The 26,626-nt window shown below is 40.9% G+C and overlaps 3 protein-coding genes and 1 pseudogene across 4 annotated transcripts; all 4 read left to right on the top strand.

Moving 5' to 3' along the window:
- Nucleotides 1–1,080: 1,080 nt before the first annotated feature.
- On the top strand, nt 1,081–4,992 carry LOC112076781 (nodal homolog 2-A-like). The gene is made up of 4 exons (XM_070441455.1): nt 1,081–1,356; nt 3,004–3,394; nt 3,652–4,051; nt 4,257–4,992. Exons 1-4 carry the CDS (start codon nt 1,086–1,088, stop codon nt 4,407–4,409), a joined length of 1,215 nt encoding a protein of 404 aa, XP_070297556.1. The 5' UTR covers nt 1,081–1,085; the 3' UTR covers nt 4,410–4,992.
- A 1,307-nt stretch (nt 4,993–6,299) lies between these two features.
- On the top strand, nt 6,300–11,923 carry LOC112076780 (leucine-rich repeat-containing protein 20). The gene is given in 6 exon segments (XM_024143454.2): nt 6,300–6,386; nt 6,826–6,918; nt 9,318–9,467; nt 10,229–10,396; nt 11,013–11,033; nt 11,036–11,923. Coding segments are annotated over 6 exon segments (552 nt in total). The 5' UTR covers nt 6,300–6,382; the 3' UTR covers nt 11,152–11,923.
- Nucleotides 11,924–13,462: 1,539 nt separating this feature from the next.
- Nucleotides 13,463–20,059, top strand: LOC112076782 (inorganic pyrophosphatase-like; annotated as a pseudogene).
- A 614-nt stretch (nt 20,060–20,673) lies between these two features.
- LOC112076779 (small COPII coat GTPase SAR1B) lies at nt 20,674–26,088 on the top strand. 2 transcript variants are annotated; one of them, XM_024143453.2, is made up of 7 exons: nt 20,674–20,776; nt 21,203–21,275; nt 21,763–21,882; nt 21,990–22,055; nt 22,753–22,856; nt 23,114–23,245; nt 25,306–26,088. In XM_024143453.2, the coding sequence occupies exons 2-7, from the start codon at nt 21,218–21,220 to the stop codon at nt 25,420–25,422; spliced, it is 597 nt and encodes a 198-aa protein (XP_023999221.1). In that variant the 5' UTR covers nt 20,674–20,776; nt 21,203–21,217; the 3' UTR covers nt 25,423–26,088. The 2 variants fall into 2 exon arrangements, with proteins under 2 accessions (XP_023999221.1, XP_023999220.1); XM_024143452.2 differs by having other exon boundaries at nt 20,693–20,781.
- The last annotated feature ends 538 nt before the right edge of the window (nt 26,089–26,626 follow it).

Genomic DNA, 26,626 nt, shown 5'->3' with positions numbered 1-26,626 from the left:
TTTCAATAAACGTAGGAAAAGTGATGCAAAGCAGCGGTTTGTGTTTTATTTCAGGGATAGTTTCTTCTACGTATTTGTCTACCTATACGGTCCTTTCTCGCAGATTTTCGGAGGAAAGGATTTCCACTATCTGAATAAAAGCAGGGGCTGGGCATGCGCACTAAGAGGAATGGTTTTTGTCCGTTGAGCGTTCAATCCACTGTTCTTTTCACGCCGAGACACAGAGCGCATTATTTATAATAGTCTATAATAAAACACAAAAAGACAGCACATCTCTGAAAACATAGAATTGTATTTGTCCACAGAGGCCTATTGATATCATGCTATTAATGGTATTACAATAACATTGCCTCTTGAGCCTATTAAAAGTCTACATGCCTAAACTGAAGAGAAAGAGAAATGACCTAATGTTTTTCCTTTTAAATCATAATGAATAAGATTATATAGACAGATTCTAGATCAGAACTCATAACTCCGAGAGGCTTTGTGGATACAGGCCCCGATTCTATATCAGCACTCATAACTCTGAGATGCTTTGTGGATACAGGCCCCGATTCTATATCAGAACTCATAACTCTGAGATGCTTGGTGGATACGCCCCAGATATACTATGAAAAACATATGTAAGAAAGACTATATAGGCTTATGTCCATAGAATGAATAGTAATCTATTGTCATAACCAGCTTGCTCTTCGTTACAGAAAGCATAATGTATAGGTTTATCAAAGTAAAACCCTTAACCCTAATCTATAGCCTAACTGATTGATTGGAATGAATACATTTCATATGGAACGTAGCTGAAGGCTAATAAAACAAGGTGACATTTGAAAGAGCTATTGATGAGAAAGGTGCTATAGGGAACTTTGGCTCACTGGTCGTTCTAAACACCCGTCATCCAGTCATTGGCTTGGGCATCTCATTAACAAGTCAATGGATGATGACCTGCCTTGCCACAAGCCTTGAAGACGCATGTCAATTTCCTTTAATGTTCGCGGCTACTTGTTAAATATGCGTGGTGCGGGAGGGGTATAAAAGCCAAGCTTACCTCTAACCCACAGAGGAATCTGTCATCCAATTTGACCAGCATGCGTTCATTATGCGTTCTAGGCGTAGCGCTACATGCCTCTCTGTTCATACTGCTGACTCAAGGAATTCACAAATCTAGAGATGGAGTTTATCACGGAAAATCACGACGCTTTGCTATAGACCACCGTCCACCTGGATACCATCACCTGGCGCCGAAGTATATGATGCACCTTTACCGGAATTACAAGTCAAATCTCACTCGGCCTATAGACGTAATGGAGAAGACCATCACAAAACAAGCAGACACAGTCAAGAGTGTGATGGCAAAAAGTAAGATGGTTTTTTTAAAGTATACCTTTAGCCTATAGGCATATTTATTACTTCGTTTAGTAGGGCATATAGGCTACATTCTTGACATATAGCCTACACTGCCTGCCCGAATTTAGTTCAACACAGATGAAAATAATAATAAATATCCTGTTTAGGGCCTTTTATAATAGTTTATGGCTTATTACCTAGCCTACTCTAAGCATAGTAAATTAAACTTTGTTTTGCATTATTTTTATTCTTCAAAAAAAGTTAAGAGATCATTTTCTTGCTATGTTTGCGCACCACAGTGGCTGTCAAATCTCTCCGCCAGACGATCTGAAAGCGCTCCAATCCACATTCATTTTGTCGGCCTGAATAACCGTACAAGGATCAGCGTGTGAAAAGGCTGGTTTTTCAGCGTAATTCTCAAAGCAAACCTCTTTTTTTTTTTCTTTAAATGGGAGATGTTGATTAGAAATGTTGCCAGACATGCCTATTCAAATCTGTTGTTAACTCAAATCAACAAGTCCCCTCAGTTCTTTTCACACTTCACTTGATTAGATTAGTGTGATGACCTAGACCCACATCTCGGGCCAGAGCGGGATTTTAACAACGCATAGCCTATATATTCCACGGACCGCTCCGCTCCCAACACCACTAAATCTAATTTAACATCACTGCTAGGTGTCATAGTTGTTACCTATTTGTTTGAATGGAGGATATGCGGAAGCCGAGCTAAGAACGTGTTAAATGATTGGTTTCGATCCGGTGTTTACTTTGAGTGGATTAGGCCTAGCCTAGCCTCGTCCTCCTGTCGTTGTCGTATCCTTACTCTTCATAGTTTTATTTCCCCATCCCTCAGATCTGAGCAAAACAGACCCATAAAGGAATGTAGATGTTTTGGTACAGTACCTTTAATCAACAAATAGACGATCAACAGCAACAATACATTATATTTGGACAATAGTACAATAGTCTTTAATCTTCTTGATGAATTATGTACCACACCTCCAATGTCGTGTTCTTCTTTGCATCACAATTCATGTCCTAGTTCACACATGTTGATGTTGACCCCAGCCGATGGTAGATTCATCCACGAGCTAGTTGCCTAGTTACATTGAAAAACATGGTTGGAATTTCTACGTGCAAAACATGCTTTGCCTAGATCTAAAGTTGTATTTCTTTAAAAATATTAAAACAATATTGTTTTTAGAATACAAGCATGTCTCATTCAGACTACATAGATGTAAACCAGAATCAATATGCTAAATATTCTGCCTGAATTGCTGTCCAGGATTGAATAGAACTTGTGTATTCCTCCTAAATTAATAGTATATTCATGAGCTCTATGGTTGTTTTTTTTTACAAGTAAAAACAATTAACATTAATTATTATAATCTATTTTACCTTTAGTAGAACATTAAGGGTTTGAAAAAGATGGGTGACAGAAAAACAAATATTTGATGATATTTCTATATAGGCCTAATCTTAAAGTACTTAACATTGTACGGTGGCCCAGATGGATAACTTGGATGCATGTTTGTCTAAGGACATGTATGTGAGGTATGTAGTTGCCATGAGACCAGACCAGATGATAATGTTCAAAGTAGTCAGTACAAATGTTGAAAAATCTGTTTTTATTTTTTAAATGTTTCTTCTTTCCAATAGGTTTATTTCACAGACCCCGACGCTGGACTGCAACCTTTGACCTGACCACCTTATTGGCCGACGACCGGATCCAAGCAGCGGAGCTCAGGTTCAGGTTTCCCCGGGCGACGAGGGCTTCCAACATTACCGTGGAGATTTACCATCACCACGACTACCCGTGCAGGCAGACACAGGGGATCTGCCAGGAACACCAGCTGGTGGGATATCTCTCTGTCTCCTCTGTGATTAACTCCTCTCAGCACTGGAAGGTGTACAACCTCACTGGTCCGCTGTTGAACTGGCTCGGCCAGGAACACGTTTCCAGGAGCTCAATGAAGAGGAGATCACCAGACAAGACAAAGAGAGATGTGTTCTTCCCCAACTCTGTCCAGTTGGCTGGCTCTACAACACAGCAGAACCCTGTCCAGTTGGCTGGCTCTACAACACAGCAGAACCCTGTCCAGTTGGCTGGGTCTACAACACAGCAGAACCCTGTCCAGTTGGCTGTGTCTAAAACACGGCAGAACCCTGTCCAGTTGGCTGGGTCTACAACACAGCAGAACCCGTCCAGTTGGCTGGGTCTACAACACAGCAGAACCCTGTCCAGTTGGCTGGGTCTACAACACAGCAGAACCCTGTCCAGTTGGCTGGGTCTACAACACAGCAGAGTCAGTGTGTGAACAACAGAGCCTTGCTGGTTGTATTCTCTAATACAGGGTCAGAGGAGGGCTCCCAGGCCAAGGCTAGCCTCCTCCACACGGCCGAACAGTCCAAGTTCCTGTCCACCACCGAGCCCCAGAAGATCCGCAGGCCGAAGAGACACAAGAAAAAAAGGGTCCACTCAGGCCAGGAGGATCCACCGGACATGAGAGGTCCAGAGGTGTCCAGCGGAAACAATGAGATTGACCCGTCTCTCTGTGGAAGAGTTGATATGCATGTAGACTTCAATCAGATAGGCTGGGGGTCCTGGATCGTCTTCCCAAAGATGTATAATGCCTATCGATGTGAGGGGATCTGTCCAAGTCCTTTGGGAGAAGTCTTGAACCCAACAAATCATGCTTACATGCAGGTACGTTTCAATGTGTTTCTATGGGATTTTCCAAAATGTGTCATAGAATATACTGTTTTCAAATGTATCTTTACTGTTTTCAAATGTATCTTAACGGTACAAAGCTCATTGATTATGTTCCTATTGCTAGATACTATAGCAATGCTTCATACCTATTTGAAGTTGTTTGGCCATTTTTTGCTTCTTGACGCTTTTTCCCCTCTAGAGTCTCCTAAAACACTACCACCCTGAGCGTGCTCCCTCGGCGTGCTGCGCCCCCACCAAGATGAGTCCTCTAAGCATGCTGTATTATGAGAATGGAGAAATGCTGCTTCGCCATCACGAGGATATGGTTGTGGATGAATGTGGCTGCCTGTAGCCTCTGTCACAGGATTTAACCTGACCTTCAGTAAAGAAACGACCGGAGCAAAGCCTGGGGCCGTCTTCTCACAACTGCTTGAGAATGAGACTAGGCTACCACTCATCTCCTTCGGGACACACGCAACAGAGGGTTCCGGAAACTTTAGAGTGGAATTTCACTGACAGAACTATTATCCAAGAGTCTGTATCAGATGGATGAAAACAGTAAGAAAAAACTTTGTGTTAGTTCTTTTGATTATTGTGACTGTGCACTCCTCAAGCAGTATGGCAGATGTCCTGTATGTTTACAAAGCCTAGATATATACAGTATGGATTTTCTCTCAGAATGTGACTGATTTTATGTTACTGATTTTAGGAATCAGAAAGAGGACCTGCCATTTCTTTATAAGTCATAGGAAATGGTGTTGTTCACCATTTAAGCACTGTTTATACTATACTTTACACCTACTGGGTGTAACGGCACATTGACTATATATTTATTGTAAATAATAATAAAATAAAGTTTGGGTATTTATGTTAATTTATTGCTCTCTCTGTTTTTAGGAGGATTTCATCATAAATATGTTTGATATTGTACAAATATTTTGTTAGCTGATTAAAGTGTATGTATTTTGTAGGTAATATTTGTTATGTTATTCATTCATTAGTAAAAAATAACATATGCTTATGACTCTATAAAAACCACGATATGTACATTCACTAGAATGACCTGTTGTGAAAATTCATTCATTCTAATTCTATGGGTTCTGGAGTTCTCTGAGTTGAGCGATGCAACATGCTGGATTGTTGGCATATTTACCTGAAACGACCACAGTATTTTAAAGACTGACAAGTGGGGCACAAAAAATCAAAATAATTCCTGACACAAAATAAACAATAAAGGTGGATGGTATTTCAGTTTTTAGAATGATCAAAAACTCCTTTCCCCCCTCAAAATCACCAATAAATACACACAAATAAATGTCCCAAAAGTTCAGGAATATAAATACATTTTTCTCACCATAAATAGCCTACTTCTCAAGAACTAAATCAGATATCAAGTACTAGGTAATAACTCATGTGTAACTGGTGAGAACGTGCAACAAGGACATTTTGAAAAGAAGTACATTCACTAACGGCATCTTCTGGCCTCATTCACCTGACATCCTATTCACCATGATTGATTTAATGTTGAATGAACAGAGAGTACGTTTCAATACATGCCCATTGTCTTCAGGTCCATTGCAAAGCAAAAAATAGTCGACCAATCAGGGATTTTCCAGAATAGTGGCTGTGGCAGGACAACTCTGTCATTACACAGCGGGCTAACTCCTAACCAGGATCCTAAGGTAGGTCAAACTTCCATTTTTATACTGTTATAACTCAACAATCAGTTGATCTAGTCGTATATGTGCTATTAGTGCTGAGACGCTGTACACCGTGATGACACAACTTGATACAACCTAACACCCGTTACAGCCTGTTATTTATACAGATCAATCCTGCGTAAAACATGGGCAGAATTTAAATCTGTAGTCCTTCGCAGTTATCTCTCTGAAACTTTCTTGCGCGCCTTTGACTCTCGTCAATGCGGTAGCTCGTACTGTAGAAGCAATATAACTATTGATGGAAACAAGAGGCTAAAAATAGTGTCTTTAAACTCAAATTGCGCACAAAAACAAACTATTTTAAAAGTATTGGACTGATTTTAACAATAACGTCGGAACAGGTCATCTGAAAAGTGCATCGATCGACTTTAGCCCAATGTATCCTCTTTGGCTAAAAATACTCTCTCGCCAAATTTGACGGTGGTTGTTTGAAAATGAATGGATTTGATTGGACGAAGCCTTGAACTGACTCGCTAACATTTTCAGCTGTCAACCACAGTTCAAGTTTAAGGGTAGGTTGATCCACCTCCCGTCATACATTATATGCGGATTCTATTGTACAATCTATTATACAGATCTCCACCCGGACGTCGTTTGTGGAATTATGAGTAGGCTACATTAGGAAACTAGCAATTTAGCTGTTACTACGAATTAAGCTCGCTTTAATAGCTAACTAACTGTTGTAGCTCGCCTATAACTTGACGTGGGACAGGTGATCAAGTTATTCGTGTGATTTTGTGTGAACTTTGTGAAGTGGACACAATGTTGCAGCAGTGGCTGACATTCAACAAGATGCATTGTAACATTATAATGTACTGTACAATAGAGGAGATCCTTGACACAAAATTGCAACTAGCAATCTTGTATGCATGACCTGGTAACATGTTAAAAATAGCTAATTACCAATTTGCATGAAAAAAACAACAACATTGTTAACCTGATGAATGAATAATATTTTAATATGCCAAAGAAAATTCACTTGAAAATGTCTGGTTTTAAAATGTATATCTTGTGTATTACAACGACCTCTCCCCATCTCTAACCCAGGTGAGATTCGTAGACCTAGTATAATGGCAGAGGCTGTGGCCAATGTTGCCCGGAGGGTCAATGCAACAGTGGAGGAAGAGAAAGATACTCTGGGTATGTGAATTAAATCCTTTATATACATAATACAGAAAAGGAAGATACTATTCCCTATATAGTACACTAGTTTTGAACAGGGCCCATAGGGTTTTTGGTCAAAAGTAGTGCACTATAAAGGGAATAGGGTGCCATTTGGGTCGTAACATGGAAAGAAATATGCTACTGGGAATCATTATTTTTCAAGTGAAATTATAAGCCGTTTATAAGCATTTATAATAAGTGCCTTTGATCTACAGCAGGGTTCCCCAACTGGTGGCCCGTGTGCCAAATTTGGTCCACGGGTGGTTTTATTTGCCCCACAATTTTCTTAGCAAATTAAAAAAAAAAATACATTTCTGTCATCTGCTGGGCGAAAGTAGTAAGACTCAACGTGCTGGATATACCTGTAGATCAGGGATCATCAACTACATTCAACTGCAGGCTGATTTCTCCTGGAGTGGACGGTCGGGGGGCGGAACGTCATTACAAATCATTTGTAGACTGCACATTGACCCCAAGGAGCTCAAACAGATGTTTGACTAAAACATAAGAATTTCAAACCTGGCTTACATTTGTATACGATCGCGTATCTCTCTATTATGTGTTGGAATACTTGGGAACAGATTTCTTCAATTAAAATCACTTGGAGTTGATTTACTGCTGTTTTTACAGTCTTTTATGTCCAACAATAAAAATTTGACAAAAAATCATAATATACCGTACCAGTCAAAAGTTTGGACACACTCAATCAGTCAATCAATCAATCAAATGTATTTATAAAGCCCTTCTTACATTAGCTGATGTCACAAAGTGCTGTACAGAAACCCAGCCTAAAACCCCAAACAGCAAGCAATGCAGGTGCACGCAATGCAGACACACCTACTCATTCAAGGGTTTTTCTTAATTTTGTACTATTTTCTACATTGTAGAATAATAATGAAGACATCATCACTATGAAATAACACATATGGAATCATGTAGCAACCAAAGAAGTGTTAAACAAATTAAAATATATTTGAGATTTTTGTTTCTTCAAAATAGCCACCCTTTGCCTTGATGACAGCTTTGCATACTCTTGGCATTTTCTCAACCATCTTCATGAGGAATGCTTGTCTAACACATGTTTGGTTCTACAGATTCCCATAATGTGTTATTTCATAGTTTTGATGTCTGAACTATAATATTCTACACTGTAGAAAATAGTAAAAAATAAAGAAAAACCCTTGAATGAGTGGTGTGTCTGCATTGCTTGCTGTTTGGGGTTTTAGGCTGGGTTTCTGTACAGCACTTTGTGACATCAGCTGATGTAAGAAGGGCTTATAAATACATTTGATTGATTGATTGATTGATTGATTGATTGATTGATTGATTGATTGATTGATTGATTGATTGATTGATTGATTGATTGAGTCCAAACTTTTGACGGTACGGTATATTATTATTTTTTGTCTCATTTTTATTGTTGGACATTAAAGATTGTAAAAACAGCAGTAAATAAACTCCAAGCGATTTTAATTGAAGAAATCTGTTCCCAAGTATTCCAACACATAATAGAGAGATCCGTGATCGTATACAAATGTAAGCCAGGTTTGAAATTCTTATGTTTTAGTCAAACATCTGTTTGGCATCTTGCGGTCAATTTGCAGTCTACAACTGATTTGTAATGATGTTCCGGCCCCGACCGTCCACTCCGGGAGAAATCAGCCTGCAGTTGAATGTAGTTGATGATCCCTGATCTACAGGTATATCCAGCACGTTGAGTCTTACTACTTTCGGCCAGCAGATGGCAGCAATGTGTTACAAAAGCTCTCTACTTCCAGGATTATATTATGTTGTCCTCTCAGCCTGACTATGGCAATCAATTATATTCTTGTGAAGTTAATTGCATATTTGACATAAGAACCAGAGGGTTGCAGTGACATTAGATTTGAACAATGATTGGAGGTATGACTGTAAAGTTTATATTAAAACCTCTTCAATATAACACTAATCTTCTTCAGCTCTAAGCCATGCTTTCTCATATATGTGTAACCGATGTGAAATGGCTAGCTAGTTAGCGGTGGTGCGCGCTAATAGCGTTTCAATCGGTGAAGTCACTCGCTCTGAGACCTGAAGTAGTTGTTCCCCTTGCTCTGCAAGGGCCGTGGCTTTTGTGGCGCGATGGGTAACGATTGCTTCGTGGGTGTCAGTTGTCTATGTGTGCAGAGGGTCCCTGGTTCGAGCCCAGGTAGGGGTGAGGAGAGGGACAGAAGCTATACTGTTACATATACATCCCAAATACCACCCTATTCCCTATGTAGTGCACTACTTTTGAACAGAGCCCTATGGGCCCTGGTCAAAAGTAGTGCACTAACTAAATAGGGTGCCATTTGGGATGTAACATGGGCATTCCTAATTGTTCTCCTTTATTTCTTTAGATCTGTCAAACTGCAAACTGATCAGTTTCCCAGATGGCGTATTCAGGGTCCTCAACAGCGTTGCAGAGAAGATACACATCGTCACGTTGGCTGACAATGAGATGAAGGGAGTTACTAGCAAATTCTTCAAAACCTTCACTCAATTGAGAGGTAGCTATGCATGGATACTTCCCCCCCTTAACTTAACATGTTTTAGTGGAGGGGGCTTTTATATAACACTATCACAAGTTATCAGATTGATAGCTTTAAAGCCTTTATCTTTAACGTAGCACACATCTTTGTATAGCAGCCTAACAGTAGCCTGGGGCCAGTATAGCAGCTCACACTAGCCTGGGGCCAGTATAGCAGCTCACACTAGCCTGGGGCCAGTATAGCAGCCTAACACTAGCCTGGTGGCCAGTATAGCAGCCCAACACTAGCCTGGGGCTAGTATAGCAGCCTAACACTAGCCTGGGGCCAGTATAGCAGCCTAACACTAGCCTGGGCCAGTATAGGAGCCTAACACTAGCCTGGGGCCAGTATAGCAGCCTAACACTAGCCTGGGGCCAGTATAGCAGCCTAACACTAGCCTATGGCCAGTATAGCAGCCTAACACCAACCTGGGGCCAGTATAGCAGCCTTACTAGCCTGGTGGCCAGTATAGCAACCTAACACTAGCCTGGTGGCCAGTATAGCAGCCTAAAACTAGCCTGGTGGCCAGTCTGTTTCTGTTCACTTGCCAGCACCTTACGGAATTGTCATTGGCTTGGCAATGACAGAATGGAGTAGGCAAGAGCACAAACAGATCTGGGACCAGGCTAGCCTAATACAGCAATAATCGACAAATATTTGACTGAATGTGTTGAATCTGTGCAAGGAATATTCAGGTAAGTTAGCTAGTGATTTAGCAGTATTTTCCAATACCTTTTCAGAACTGGACTTGCACGGCAATGTAATCACTAAACTGCCAGATGTAGTTGGGGAGCTGGAACATCTGACCAGCATCAACTTGGCCAACAACAAGTTGTCTGTCTTCCCTGAGAGACTGACGGAGATCCAGTCACTGGAAAGAATCAACCTGGAAGGGAATGACATCACTGGTAAGAGGGAGTCCAGTGCTGTGTTCCCATTCTCTACCCTTCTTCCAAGGATTTAAATGCATTGGATTGGTGTTACAATTGGCTGGAGGAAGTTTATACATTTGGATTGGTGTTACAATTGGCTGGAGGAAGTTAATACCGTTGGATTGGTGTTACAATTGGCTGGAGGAAGTTTATATACCATTGGATTGGTGTTACAATTGGCTGAGGGAGTTCATACCGTTGGATTGGTGTTAGAATGGATAGAGGGAGATAATACCGTTGGATTGTGTTAGAATTGGCTGGAGGCAGTTAATACCATTGGATTGTGTTTACAATTGGCTGGAGGGAGTTCATACCGTTGGTTGGTGTTAGAATTGGATAGAGGGAGATAATACCGTTGGATTGGTGTTAGATTGGCTGGAGGAAGTTAATACCGTTGGATTGGTGTTACAATTGGCTGGAGGCAGTTAATACCGTTGTTTAATCGTGAGAGAAAGTGAGCCAGTGCAGAGAAGTGGGAGAAGTGTGGAGAATCAGGAACCAGCCATAATGATGCCTTTAGTCTCTTGTGAACATTCATTGGCTCTTTTTCTCAAATGTCTAAAAATGTGTCTTCTCCTCATGTCTCCCACAGAAGTCCCCATGGACAAGTTGCAGGCATGCCAGCTCTGAAGTGTATCAACTTGAAGTCAAATCCTTTGGACAACAACTTGTTAACTGCCATTCAACAATTTCCTCAAACATTTGAAATTCAAAGTACAACAGACAACTAAGACCTCGTCTTCTTCTAAGATGGACATGTTATCCACACCCAGAGACAATACGATTGCATGCTGTGCCTTCAGACTTTTTCAATAGTACAAATTAGTTGCTTTTGATTTCTTCAGAGATTCAATTGTTTGGCCTCTATTTCATTACATTTTTCCCCCCCATCATGTTTGCTGTATGGGAACTATCAAACTTGATGCCTCTCCAGACCAGAAACACGTGAGCCTACTGTAGTTGCTGCCATTACTGAAAGTCCATTTGAGTTGGGCTCAGTTCAGAGATGACTAGATGTTGCTGTTTACACTTTGCAGTAGCCTTTCCAGAGTGCACCAAGAGCTACACCTAGTACATAGTCTTATTAGCAATGGCCTCAGTGTTTTCATCATCAAAGGAATAGCAATCAGGTGCTACGTCTTTTATTTAATAATCTTCAACCTATCATCATAACTGGAGAGATGTGCTGTCCCTCCTTGTGTAGAGGACAACTAAATCAACCTATCATCATAACTGGAGAGATGTGCTGTCCCTCCTTGTGTAGAGGACAACTAAATCAACCTATCATCATAACTGGAGAGATGTGCTGTCCCTCCTTGTGTAGAGGACAACTAAATCAACCTATCATCATAACTGGAGAGATGTGCTGTCCCTCCTTGTGTAGAGACAACTAAATCAAGCTTCTGAGTTCTCTGGCGACACCCACTTTGTAGCTTCACACGCCCCTGTGAATGGACTTACTTTACTCATTTAGAAAACACTAATAAATATTTTTATTCCAAATTTGTATTTGATCAGCTCCTTGGATTAATTTGCCTGCTAAATGTAGTCTATATAGGTTGGTTGATTGTTACAGTACCCGTTGTGGTGGAAATGTAAAAAAATATTTATAAATAAATTAAAGTTGGAGACATTCATAAGAGGGATGAGAACCAAGGCCAAATTCAAGGTAAGGAGTTGAGACCAGATAGCACACCAGATAGGTAGATAACTGCATAACAAATTATGTGCACGAAGACTGTTTTCAGAGCATGAATACCAGGTTATTATCTGTTTTCAGAGCATGAATACCAGGTTATTATCTGTTTTCAGAGCATGAATACCAGGTTATTATCTGTTTTCAGAGCATGAATTCTAGGTTATTATCTGTTTTCAGAGCATGAATACCAGGTTATTATCTGTTTTCAGAGCATGAATACCAGGTTATTATCTGTTTTCAGAGCATGAATTCTAGGTTATTATCTTTTTTAGAGCATGAATACCAGGTTATTATCTGTTTTCAGAGCATGAATACCAGGTTATTATCTGTTTTCAGAGCATGAATACCAGGTTATTATCTGTTTTTCAGAGCATGAATACCAGGTTATTATCTGTTTTCAGAGCATGAATACCAGGTTATTATCTGTTTTCAGAGCATGAATACCAGGTTATTATCTGTTTTCAGAGCATGAATACCAGTTATTATCTGTTTTTCAGAGCATGAATACCAGGTTATTATCTGTTTTCAGAGCATGAATACAGGTTATTATCTGTTTTCAGGCATGAATAAGTGTATGATATTTATTTTATTTGCATTTACAATCTGTAAGATTGCCCGAAAGCACCATGGGTCTCTGGTCAAAAGCAGCGCACTATAAATTGAATAGGGTGCCATTTGGGACGTCACAGGTGGTGAAAGGTCATGCCATGGACATAAGACTTAAGCATGGTCTTAATTGGTCGAACTCTAACCACCAGTCAGCTCCATCTGTTTGAGTTGGAATGAAGAGGTACTCAAAAAGCCTTGACATTTAGGCTAACGCTGTTATATTGTATGTCTACTACATTATAGAGGAAACTGGGCATCAAAACACTTACCAAGCAAGGACAGAATGTGTTGTATTTTGACTAGCCTCTGATTATGTGTCTTATACAGCCAGTAGGGATCAGGGACTTACAAGAAGCGGTAGACTGTACAGCAAAGAGATTAATTAGGTTAGGCTACCAAGGACCATTATAGCTTTCTCAAAGTCTTACATTCACCCACTTACAGTGCTATATTTAACTGTGCATTATTGTAACATTGAAGGTAGTTCCTTGTTCATCGACTAACACAGAACCTTATAGACTTGCCCCCCCCCCCCCCCTTATGTTGTTACACACACACACACACACACACACACACACACACAGATCAAGCCTGACGTCACCAACCCCTGCCATGGCCTTAAGACGTGCACATGCCTCCTGCACACTCTCCTTCACGCTCCAACCTACGGTCTTAACCTGCTAGTTACCTGCATGACGAGGAGATGGGCTTCCCATTTGTCTACTCCTACAGGTAGTACAGGAAGTACGCCCTAGCAGCAGTACCAAGGAGCAGACTGGACAAAATAAGGCAGTAGACATGAGCTTCACCATCGAGGAGAGGGGCAAGCCCAACACACTGGACTACAGGGTGTTTTTCAGTGAGTGACCAGCTCTTTCAATACATCACGGTATAGTTTGGTATATATATATGGAGCTAAAGACATTAGACTGTAGCTGCGTCTAGCTCGGTACGTAGTGAACTAGCTTAGTGGTGGTAGCTATACTGCTTGACATGTACACACTACAGTCTGGCTTTCATGCTACAATATAGGCATCTACAGTATGTCCGTATGTGAGTCGATGAGTTCCGTGTTGGCGTAAGTCCCCCACATTACTGTTCATTAATAATCAGGTCGTTTGAAGTTACTGGAATGTCTTAGTACAGTAGTATGCTTCTGAAATACTGTGCATTCATCACTGTCTCTCTACACAGGAAACACTGAGGGAAAATACGTCTCTCCATTCCATGACATACCAATTTATGCAGATGAAGCTCAGGTATGTATGTGTTATTGCTGTGTGTGTGTGTGTGTGTGTGTGTGTGTGTGTGTGTTGTGTGGTGTTGTGTGTGTGTGTGTGTGGTGTGTGTGTGTGTGTGTGTGTGTGTGTGTGTGGTGTGTGTGTGTGTGTTGTGTTGTGTGTTGTGTGTGTGTGTGTGTGATTAATCAACAATCATAATTTAATTGTGTTTTTCAATAGAAATTTGGCGATATCTTGAAACATTGGTGTTAACTCTGACTATTTCCTCCAACAGAACATCTTCCATGATGTTGTTGAGTTAACTCTGACTATTTCCTCCAACAGAACATCTTCCATGATGTTGTTGAGTTAACTCTGACTATTTCCTCCAACAGAACATCTTCCATGATGTTGTTGAGTTAACTCTGACTATTTCCTCCAACAGAACATCTTCCATGATGTTGTTGAGTTAACTCTGACTATTTCCCCCAACAGAACATCTTCCATGATGTTGTTGAGTTAACTCTGACTATTTCCTCCAACAGAACATCTTCCATGATGTTGTTGAGTTAACTCTGACTATTTCCTCCAACAGAACATCTTCCATGATGTTGTTGAGTTAACTCTGACTATTCCTCCAACAGAACATCTTCCATGATGTTGTTGAGTTAACTCTGACTATTTCCTCCAACAGAACATCTTCCATGCTGTTGTTGAGGTGCCCAGATGGACCAATGCAAAGATGGAGGTTTGTTTCAGTACTTGTCTTTGTAGTCGTATGATCCTTTGTTAGCTCAATGTATGAACCTTTGAAAGAAGCTCTGGTGAGACAGAAGTGAAGATCTCGTTCCACTCCACAAGAATTAGCAGTATGGTTTTATGCTTATTGTTTATTCAGTATTCTATTGCAAACACATAGTAAACAGGTACAAAGTCATCAGTCACTTAATATTTCCATTCGTTGTTTCATGTGAATGTTGTATTATTTCCCTCAGATTGCCACCAAAGACCCTCTAAATCCATTGAAACAAGACATCAAAAAAGGGAACCTTCGTTATGTGGCCAACGTGTTTCCACACAAAGGATACATCTGGAATTATGGAGCCATCCCTCAGGCACGTTAACCAGGGCTGTACTATCTCTCCCTAGAATAGAAACATTTCGGTTAAATGTATTGAAAGTTTATAAAATGACAGTATAAAAGAAAACACAAATGTTCCCTTTCTAGCATGAGATTGTCTATGAATGATTTCTGAAGCATCTTTAGGTTTATGAATGATTTCTGAAGCATCTATAGGATTTATGAATGATTTCTGAAGCATCTATAGGATTTATGAATGATTTCTGAAGCATCTATAGGATTTATGAATGATTTCTGAAGCATCTATAGGATTTATGAAATTTCTATAATGGCTTTATAAGTTGTCGTTTATTTTAAATAAGAACCAAGTTATCAATCACTGTTCTCTCATCTTTATTTATATATCAGACATGGAGGACCCAGGCCATAAAGACAGAGATACAGGATGCTGTGGTGACAATGACCCTATTGACATCTGTGACATAGGATACAAGGTACTGTACTACAACTGTATTGAACGGAGGAAACGTTCTGTTGTTATTCAGTGTGTTTTCTGCTTGTCAAAGGAACATGGTTGTGTGAATGTACTATCTTCATTCATAGTCTTCTAATTTAATGTTGTCAATCTCGTTCTCGTTCTCTCTCTCGTTCTCTTTCCTCCTCTCTCTCTCTCTCTCTCTCTCTCTCTCTCTCTCTCTCTCTCTCTTTCTTTCTTTCTCACTCTCTCTCCTCTCTCTCTCTCTCTTTCTTTCTTTCTCTCTTCTCTCTCTTTTCTCTTCTCCTCTCTTTCTCTCTCACTCTCTCTCTCTCTCTCTGCCTCTTTCTCTCTCTCTCTCTCTGTCTCTCTCTCTCTCTCTGCCTCTTTCTCTCTCTCTCTCTTTCTCTTTCTCTTCCTTCTTCTTCTTCTTCTCTCGTTGTGATTTTGAGGTGTGCTCTCGTGGAGAGGTGATTAAAGTCAAGGTGCTGGGCACTCTGGCTCTGATCGACGAAGGAGAAACAGACTGGAAAGTCATCGTCATCAACATGGAGGATCCAGAGGCCAACAACTTTAACAGTATGAGGACATCTAATACATATTCAGAATATATGGGCTTTTAAGAGGCCCTTTAATAGACTAGCATCCTATCCAGAATGATGTACTCATACGTCAAGCTGCCTCACGCTACAGAAACAGGAGCAGGTGTCAGTATGTAGTGAGTTGATGGGCCATTCTGGCTTGGACAAGGTTACCTACTTTCTTTCAGAGACCTTAAGACGCTGATGGAATGTCTGTCTGATATCTGATCAACAGTTACACAGTAGTGGGTGTTTAAATGTGTTTGTGGCTAACCATGGAATTACACACATTCTTCTTGTGATCAATGCAGATATTGATGACGTAAGAAGACTCAAGCCTGGGTATCTGGAAGCTACATTTGAGTGGTTCAAAAAATATAAAGTTCCTGATGGAAAACCTGAGAACCAGTTTGCATTTAACGGGGAGTTCAAGGACAGGGTAAAAATACAGTTTTCACCTGTTTGTACTGCACAGAAAACCTACAAGAGCAAAGCCCAATAACAAGACATTGATATTGATGTCAGTTACTATTTGATTCTTCCTCTAAATCAGGGATGTCAAACATACGGCCCGCAGGCCGAAGGGGGTCCAATCCGGCTCGCGAGGGGGTCCAATTCGGTCCGCGGGTGGTATGAGTAAAAGAAACATGTGTAGGAAAACAAACCCAATATACTTTAAAATGACTCAAACCAAATAGAAACTGTGTAGTAGTGATACAGTCATAGAGTTTCCTAACTGTGTCCAGCTGATAATAATCACCCAAATGAAAACTAGACAGTCAGGAAGCATAGAAAATTCCTCACACTGTGGTTAGAGGAACATTTTTGGCTAATTTTGACGCCGTGGAAATATAACCGATTTTCAGTGCGGCCTTCTGGACGAAAAACAATGCTTTGACATCCCTGCTCTAAATCACTCATAGGACAGGCTATTTATCCACTCAATCACACACAGTAGAATAGAACAGTGTATTACAGTGTAAGTACACATTGTTACTCTTTTTTATTGAAATGTGGAACATACCAAGGGTGGAACACGATTCCTATAGTGCTTTACTTTTGATAAGCCCTGGTCAAAAGAAGTGCACTATAAAGGGACTAGGGTGCCATTTGAGACACAACATACTTTCTGCTCAGTACAGAGAGTAGTACAGTCATGGCCAAAAGTTTTGAGAATGACACAAATATGAATTTTCACAAAATCTGCTGCCTCAGTTTGTATGATGGCAATTTGCATATACTCCAGAATGTTATAAAAAGTGATCAGATGAATTGCAAAGTCCCTCTTTGCCATCCAAATGAACTGAATCCCCAAAAAACATTTCCTCTGCATTTCAGCCCTGCCACAAAAGGACCAGCTGACATCATGTCAGCGATTCTCTCGTTAACACAGGTGTGAGTGTTGACGAGGACAAGGCTGGAGATCACTCTGTCATGCTGATTGAGTTCGAATAACAGACTGGAAGCTTCAAATGGAGAGTGGTGCTTGGAATCATTGTTCTTCCTCTGTCAACCATGGTTACCTGCAAGGAAACACGTGCCGTCATCATTGCTTTGCACAAAAAGGGCTTCACAGGCAAGGATATTGCTGCCAGTAAAATTGCACCTAAATCAACCATTTATCGATCATCAAGAACTTCAAGGAGAGCGGTTCAATTGTTGTGAAGAAGGCTTCAGGGCGCCCAAGAAAGCCAGCAAGCGCCAGGACCGTCTCCTAAAGTTGATTCAGCTGCAGGATCGGGGCACCACCGGTACAGAGCTTGCTCAGGAATGGCAGCAGGCAGGTGTGAGTGCATCTGCACGCACAGTGAGGCGAAGACTTTTGGAGGATTGCCTGTGTCAAGAAGGCAGCAAAGAAGCCACTTCTTCCAGGAAAAAACATCAGTGACAGACTGATATTCTGCGAAAGGTACAGGGATTGGACTGCTGGGACTGGAGTAAAGTCATTTCTCTAATGAATCCCCTTTCCGATTGTTTGGGGCATCCGGAGAAAACTTGTCCGGAGAAGACAAGGTGAGCGCTACCATCAGTCCTGTGTCATGCCAACAGTAAAGCATCCTGAGACCATTCATGTGTGGGTTGCTTCTCAGCCAAGGGTGGGCTCACTCACAATTTTGCCTAAGAACACAGAATAAAGAATGAACAAACACATCCTCAGAGAGCAACTTCTCCCAACCATCCAGGAACAGTTTGGTGACGAACAATGCCTTTTCCAGCATGATTGAACACCTTGCCATAATGCAAAAGTATAACTAAGTGGCTCAGGAACAAAACATCAAATTTTGGGTCCATGGCCAGAAACTCCCCAGATCGTAATCCCATTGAGAAACTTGTGGTCAATCCTCAAGAGGCGGGTGAACAAACAAAACCCACAAATTATACAAACTCCAAGCATTGATTATCCAAGAATGGGCTGCCATCAGTCAGGATGTGGCCACGAAGTTAATTGACAGCATGCCAGGGCGGATTGCAGAGGTCTTGAAAAAGAAGGGTCAACACTGCAAATATGACTCTTTGCATTAACTTCATGTAATTCAATAAAAGCCTTTGACACTTATGATAATGCTTGTAATTATACTTCAGTATTCCATAGTAACATCTGACAAAAATATCTAAAGACACTGAAGCAGAAACTTTGTGAAAATTTATATTTGTGTCATTCTCAACAACTTTTGCCACGACTGTATAGTGGAGGTGTATGCAGTTTTCTATTTTCTCAACATGCACGGAATCATTTGACATGATTTTTTTCAGGACTTTTGCTCTGAAGACAGTCAAGGAAACTCATGAGTTTTGGAAGGCGCTGCTCTCCAAAAAGACCAATGCTGGAGACTGAACTGGTGAGACTGAGATATAGATTTACAGTCTCTGGTGTCATATGGCCATCTGTTCAATAGGCTGTCAGTGATGCGGATGCATTGCTACAAAGACAAGTAAAAAGAAACAACGATAAAGCAATATAAGACGTTTTAGTTCAGTCAATGACTTGTTTTGCTAAAATAGTTTTATTCTGTTTTTACAGAGGTATCCTTTTCTTCTCAACTTAAACAGTTGTATTTGTGTTTTTACAGTCTTCTCAACTAAAACAGTTATATCTGTGTTTTACAGAGTCTTCTCAACTAAGACAGTTAATTTGTGTTTTTACAGAAGCATCCTTATCTTCCCAACTAAACAGTTATTATTTTTGTTTTTACAGAGGCATCCCTTTCTTCAACTAAAACAGTTATATTTGTGTTTTTACAGAGGCATCCCTTTCTTTCCCAACTAAACAGTTTATTTTTGTTTACAGAGGCATCCCTTTCTTCTCAACTAAAACAGTTATATTTGTTTTTACAGAGGCATCCCTTTCTTCTCAACTAAAACAGTTGTATTTGTGTTTTTACAGAGGCATCCCTTTCTTCTCAACTAAAACAGTTGTGTTTTTCTCCCATCTTCTGTTTCTGGGAACACTGATCCAGTACCAACACCTGTGTCACAGACAGTCCATTCTGCTGTTCCACTACTGATGCTAAGGCTGTTGTTGATGCCGTGAGTTCCTATCACTTATCATACTATTTGGATTATCATGCTAAAACAGCTTAGCTGTAATATTAATGTGTGCTTGATAAATAATATTGATACTAATGATATTGTCTTGTAGGCATGTGCTTTTGGCCCTGAAGACCCAATTCCAAGTACAGGTGTGTATTTCTGTTGTTAGTTAATTCCATTGGTATGTGCTTTGACGTGAAATTAATCTTATTTAAATTCAATACACCTGTAATTTATTTACAAAATATCTCTATACGCTATCTATATATCTATATATTCAACTTTGTTGGATTTCACACTTACAATGGAACATTTTCTACTTATTTTCTCAGTTGACAAATGGTTCTATGTCTAAGTGAACTGACCCAGAAAGAAGAGCCTTCAGATTGGACCAACATGCTTTCTCACCTGAACAGAAGAATATACTTGAAAATGACAAAAAACGTGTGTAGTATAATTACAGTTTCCCATTTTTAGTATAAATTGTGATGGATGCTTGTCCTCTTAACATGACAAGTACTCAACCAAGTAAGTCTGCTCTTTATGTTTATTATATTTCTCAAATGTGTAACAATATGACCTTTATAGTCCATCTAAACCTCGGCACTTGCATCATGTTGTTTGATACTGAAATCGGAAAATTGTCATAAATCTTCCAAAATAAATACCATCACCACATCCCCCGCCTCCTGTTCTGAACACGGTCTTTACTAGTATCTAGTGGTCCTGTATCACAACAAACCTTATAGCAGACAGAAGAAAAGCTGTTTAAACAGGTGTGTTGAATGTGAAGAATTAAAATGTTTTCCCTGAAGTTGGCTCTTACCGGAAATCACAGCATGAAAAGAACTGCTGAAGAATCACTCATCCAACACTCCTCCACTACCAAGAGGAAAATATGGGAGCTACTAGATGCAATGTCTAAATATAATGCCTATGATATAATGCAGAGGATTTGAGGTATTTTAATGGAAAGGTAGGTGAAAGGTGAACGCCATAAGCCTTTTACAATATTCTCCCGCACAGCAGGCGGCACTAGTGCGCCACTAGGGTGGTTAGGTAGTTCCCGAAGTCACGTCGAAGAACAATACAATCAGCTGTTCGTTTATCGAATCCACAAAAAAAAATCTAACCAAAGCTGTCATTGTCGACAGGGAGAGTTAAGGTAAGCTTTGGCAGCTTTATTAAAAATATTCAGTCATGTATATAGTTACATAACGTTACTTGTGTTCCGTCATACATTTACTTCGAAAGGGAAAGCTGTCTGTCTGTCTTAGAGTCCTTAGTCCACATGAGGCCAGGATTTTAGCTAAGCTGATAGCCACGTAGCCGAGCTAGCAAGCTAAGTTAGCGATCAGCTGGTGCTAACTAGCATGCTAGGATAAGAAAATACTTGTATTGTTGTTGATAAACCTAAAGCTGGCTAGCAGCAGTAGCAAGTGCATTTGTGTAAAGAGAGCCTGTAGCTATCAATATAGTCATGATGCAATGTCAAAATACTGCTGATCCAGTGAGACAAGTTGATCCCATCTTGACAAGTTGTCAGTGTGTTAGCTAGCTAACTTCCCGGTTGTCTTCTTTCATAGGCAAAGACCAGTGAAATGTCATTCCTCTTTGATTGGATCTACAGAGGCTTTAGTGGTGTGCTACAGTTTTTAGGTAATCTCTGATTTCACGTCAATGACTTCAAATGTATTATCAGCAGGGTGGGTCTAATTTGTGGAACGTTCCACCTAGAATCTGTTCAAAAAAACGTCGCAAATAAGACGGATGCCAACTAACAACGCATACAAAGTAGCATGATCAATTCACCTAGCTAACTAGCTGCCAAATAGGCATCAACTCACCACGTAGCTTATTCGTAATGTTTGTCCATAGGCTACCAGAGTGAGGACAGACATTTCAGAATAAACGTGGTGAGTGAAAAACTTAACAAAAACGTATCTTATTCTGCCGCTATACAACTTTGTATGCGTTGCTTGTTGGCATCCTTGTTATTTAATACGTTTTTGGAACAGATTCCTGTTGGAACGTTCCGAAAATGAAACCCAACCCTTATCAGTATAATACTGCATGTCACAATGAGTGGTGTGTGTGTGTGTTTACAACTCAAAAGTTTAATTAACTTGTCAATGTACTTTCCCAGGGTTGTACAAAAAATCTGGAAAGTTGGTTTTCCTAGGGTTGGATAATGCTGGTAAAACAACCCTTCTGCATATGCTGAAAGATGACAGACTTGGACAGCATGTGCCCACGTTGCATCCAAGTAAGCAGCATCATTTCGAAGTACATTATTGTGTTGTTTTAAGTCCAATAACGGCAGTGAACACAAAGTCAGTGATTTTTTTAAATGTGTTTTGTTTCTCCCTGAAGCATCGGAAGAGTTGACGATAGCTGGAATGACATTCACCACGTTTGATCTGGGCGGTCACGTACAAGGTAAGACTTAGCCCTAACTAAGTTGGACAATGGCATCTTTCAAGGGTTTGGTCAGCATCTTGACACGTTACACCATGTCTTTCTAGGGTTTGGTCAGCATCTTAGTGTAACCGATGTGAAATGGCTAGCTAGTTAGCGGGATGCGCGCTAATAGCGTTTCAATCGGTGACGTCACTCGCTCTGAGACCTTGAAGTAGTTGTTCCCCTTGCTCTGCAAGGCCACGGTTTTTGTGGAGCGATGGGTAGCGATGCTTCGAGGGTGGCTGTTGTCGATGTGTGCAGAGGGTCCCTGGTTCGGGGCGAGATAGGGACGGAAGCTATACTGTTACATTGACACATTACATCATGTCTTTCTAGGGTTTCGTCAGCGTCTTGACACATTACATTGTCTTCCTAGGGTTTGGTCAGCATCTTGACACATTACATTGTCTTTCTAGGGTTTGGTCAGGATCTTGACACATTACATTGTCTTTCTAGGGTTTGGTCAACGTCTTTACACATTACATTGTCTTCTAGGGTTTGGTCAGCGTCTTGACACATTACTCTGTCTCCTAGAGGGTGTTGGTCAGCGTCTTGACACATTACATTGTCTTTCTAGGGTTTGGTCAGCGTCTTGACACATTACATTGTCTTCCTAGGGTTTGGTCAGCGTCTTGACACATTACATCATGTGCTACATCTTCTGTCTCTTTCACAGCTAGAAGAGTTTGGAAGAACTACCTACCGGCTATCAATGGAGTTGTCTTTCTGGTTGACTGTGCTGACCATGACCGCCTTACAGAATCTAAGATCGAACTTGATGTAAGTCACTTCCACTGCACACAATGGGCCTAATTTATCAACATTTGTTATGAAAAATGCATACACAAAACCCACACGATGAGGCAGCCCAGTTGAGGCAGCCATCACTGCCGGTTAGTCCAGGACACACACAAACAACAAACATTCTCACTGTCCCATCGGTCTCATTGCTGAATCTCTTTCCTCTCTCTCTCTGTGTGTGTGTGTCTGTGTGTGTCTGTGTGTGTGTGTGTGTGTGTGTGTGTGTGTGTGTTCAGGCTCTGATAGCAGATGAGACCATCCTCTCTGTGCCTGTGCTGGTCCTGGGTAACAAGATAGACCGTCCTGAAGCCATCAGTGAGGGGGGACTGAGAGAGGCGTTCGTTCTCGATGGTCAATGCACTGGAAAGGTAAGCATAGAGATAGATATAGCCTGTGGAATTTGTATCAATGGGCAGCATTATAAAAAACAATGAGTGTGTAACACAACTAACGTGTGTCTGAATGATGTGTGTGTCTGAATGATGTGTGTGTGTGTGTGTCTGAATGATGTGTGTGTGTGTGTGTGTCTGAATGATGTGTGTGTGTGTCTGAATGATGTGTGTGTGTTGTGTGTCTGAATGATGTGTGTGTGTGTGTGTGTGTGGTACAGTATTCATGTTCTTTAGATATGCTGTAGAAAATGTTAGTGGCACTCCAGTCTATTTTCACCTCATTTCTCACCAGATTTACTTAACAAAAGCCACATCTTAATAGGTGGTCCAGGTACAGTGCCATTCGGAAGGTATTCAGACCCCTCAACTTTTTCCACACTTTGTTTTACGCTACAGCCTTTTCTCTTCAAGCTACACACAATACCACATAATGACAAAAGCAAAAACAGTTTTTTAGAAATTTGCAAATTCATAAAAATAAAAAATAAACGGAAATATCACATTTACATAATTATTCAGACCCTTTACTCAGTACTTTGTTGAAGCACTTTTGGCAGCGAGTCTTCTTGGGTATGACGTTACAAGCTTGGCACACCTGTATTTGGGGAGTTTCTCCCATTCTTCTCTGCAGATCCTCTCATCTCTGTCAGGTTGGATGGGGTGCGTCGCTGCACAGTTATTTTCAGCTCTCCAGATAAGTATGATCGGGTTCAAGTCCGGGCTCTGGCTGGGCCACTCAAGGACATTCAGAGACTTGTCCCGAAGCCACTCCTGCATTGTCTTGGCTGGGTGCTTAGGGTCATTGTCCTGTTGGGAAGTGAACCTTCAACCCAGTCTGAGGTCCTGAGCAGGTTTAATCAAGGATCTCTCTACTTTGCTACGTTCATCTTTCCCTCGATCCTGACTAGTCTCCCAGTCCCTGCCACTGAAAAACATCCCCACAGCATGATGCTGCCACCACCATGCTTCACCGTAGGGATGGTGCCAGTTTCCTCCAGACGTGAAACTTGGCATTCAGCCAAAGAGTTAAATCTTGGTTTCATCAGACCAGAGAATCTTGTTTCTCATGGTCAGTCTCTTTAGGTGCCTTTTGGCAAACTCCAAGCGGCTGTCATGTGCCTTTTTACTGAGGAGTTGCTTTCTCTGTCATAAAGGCCTGATTGGTGGAGTGCTGCAGAGATGGTTGTCCTTCTGGAAGGTTCTCCCACCTCCACAGAGGAACTCTGGAGCTCTGTCAGAGTGACCATCGGGTTCTTGGTCACCCTCCCTGACCAAGGCCCTTCTCCCCCAATTGCTCAGTTTTGCTGGGCGGCAGCTCTAGGAAGAGTCTTTGGTGGTTCCAAACTTCTTCCATTTAAGAATGATGGTTGTCACTGTGTTCTTGGGAACCTTCAATGCTGCATACATTTGTTGGTACCCTTCCCCAGATCTGTGCCTCGACACAATCCTGTCTCGTAGCTCTACCGACAATTCCTTCGACTTCATGGCTTGGTTTTTGCTCTGACATGCACTGCCAACTGTGGGACCTTATATAGACAGGTGTGTGCCTTTCCAAATCATGTCCAATCAATTGAATGTACCACAGGTGGACTCCAATCAAGTTGTAGAAACATCTCAAGGATGATCAATGGAAACAGGATGCATCTGAGCTCAATTCTGAGTCTCATAACAAAGGGTCTGAATACTTATGTAAATAAGTTAATTCATTATTATTATTTTTTTAAATAAATTTGAAAAAATGTTTTAACCTGTTTTTGCTTTATCCAGTGTTGTGTGTAGGTTGATGAGGAAAACAAATAATTGAATACATTTTAGAATAAGGCTGTAACCTGACAATGTGGAAAAAGTCAAGGGGTCTGAATACTTTCTGAATGCACTGTATGACATGGCACACGTGGGTAAAACATTCTTATTCATTTTTTTAACCTTAAGTGTGTGTACATTACTATATTTATACTTGGGATAATGTTTTTCAGCAGAAAAAGTAAAGTTTCTGGAGTGGTCTTTAACAGCTTGATCCTGTTGTTCTTCTCCAGGGTAACGTGTCGTTGAAGGATCTGCAGGCACGACCTCTGGAGGTTTTCATGTGCAGTGTCCTGAAGAAGCAGGGCTATGGAGATGGCTTCAGGTGGCTGGCGCAATACATCGACTGACAACTAGGCAGCGGTTCTTTTACTAAACGGACTCCATCTTTCTGGGGGGGGGAATGAAGAAGATAAGCTATCAAATGAAATGGGCATTATCGTCAACCCCCACCCCCCCCCCATGTGGAAAGATGTGAAGCTCCAATAATACGCTTTCTGATTAAGTACATCTGTCAATTTCATCATTAATCGGTCGGTTTTAAAGGTTTCTATCTATGCAAACTTTTAAAAGTGGTTCATGGTCACAAGATTCAAGATGGGCTTGCGTGTAATACTATGTCCATTAATTATAACGTCAACCCGTTCTCTGGCATGTAATTAGAGTATCCCGATTCTATCCCAACAGATTTGATCATATCTGCAATTCAAGCTACAATACAGGGCAGATGATGTGTAACCATGTATAACCTTTATAAGGTATACTGTGAACTTTTAAAATTATTTCTGAAAAAATGATGGACCAAGTAGTTTTTAAATGAAATAGATTATAAGTGATAAGGGTATTTATGTGAATGGTGGCGGTACAATGCTTGTTGCGTGTACATAGCAGTCCTACCTAGAATAAGATGTTCTGATCACTAAGAGGACATGAAAGAGAATAGACTGAGCAGGATTATTCCAACAGAACGAGTTCCAATTCACCGACTAGAACGGTGTCAAATGTTATCTACAGTTTAGGGGCCGAGTCCATTTCACCTGGTTCTGTTTCTATACATGGCGTGTATCCCAAATGGCAGCATATTGACTATATAGTGCACTACTTCAGAGAACCCATACTTTCTATGCCCCCCCCCCCTGGTGAAAAGTAGTGCACTAAATAGGGAATAGGGTGCCAACCCTGGTCAAAAGTAGTGCACTAAATAGGGAATAGGGTTGACATTTGGTACGTATCCAGGGGGTTTGAGATCAATTGTAATTGTCCATGCAGCTATTGCCTTCAATGCACTCAGCCAAAGACGTATGCAAACTATTTTGCAAGTGACTTTGGGATGTTTACATATAATAGACCGAGGGGGAGGGGTTATAGTGGTGATGTAATGTTCGTCCTACTACAGTTTAATGAATGAATGGCTATAGTGCCATGATATGCAGGTACATTGTAACAGGCCAGAACAAGAGACCGCCATTGCCATCATTCCATGGTATGCAGCAATAAAGCGGAATGACCATCAGTGGCCACTGCAATGCTAATCTTAACAAAAAGGCTATGCTA

The sequence above is a fragment of the Salvelinus sp. IW2-2015 genome, unplaced genomic scaffold (genome assembly GCF_002910315.2).
Source record: "Salvelinus sp. IW2-2015 unplaced genomic scaffold, ASM291031v2 Un_scaffold4029, whole genome shotgun sequence".
In the NCBI taxonomy this organism is placed as follows: Eukaryota; Metazoa; Chordata; class Actinopteri; order Salmoniformes; family Salmonidae; genus Salvelinus; species Salvelinus sp. IW2-2015.
Note: the sequence above shows the minus strand (reverse complement) of the source record. Positions and strands in the feature narration are given on the sequence as shown.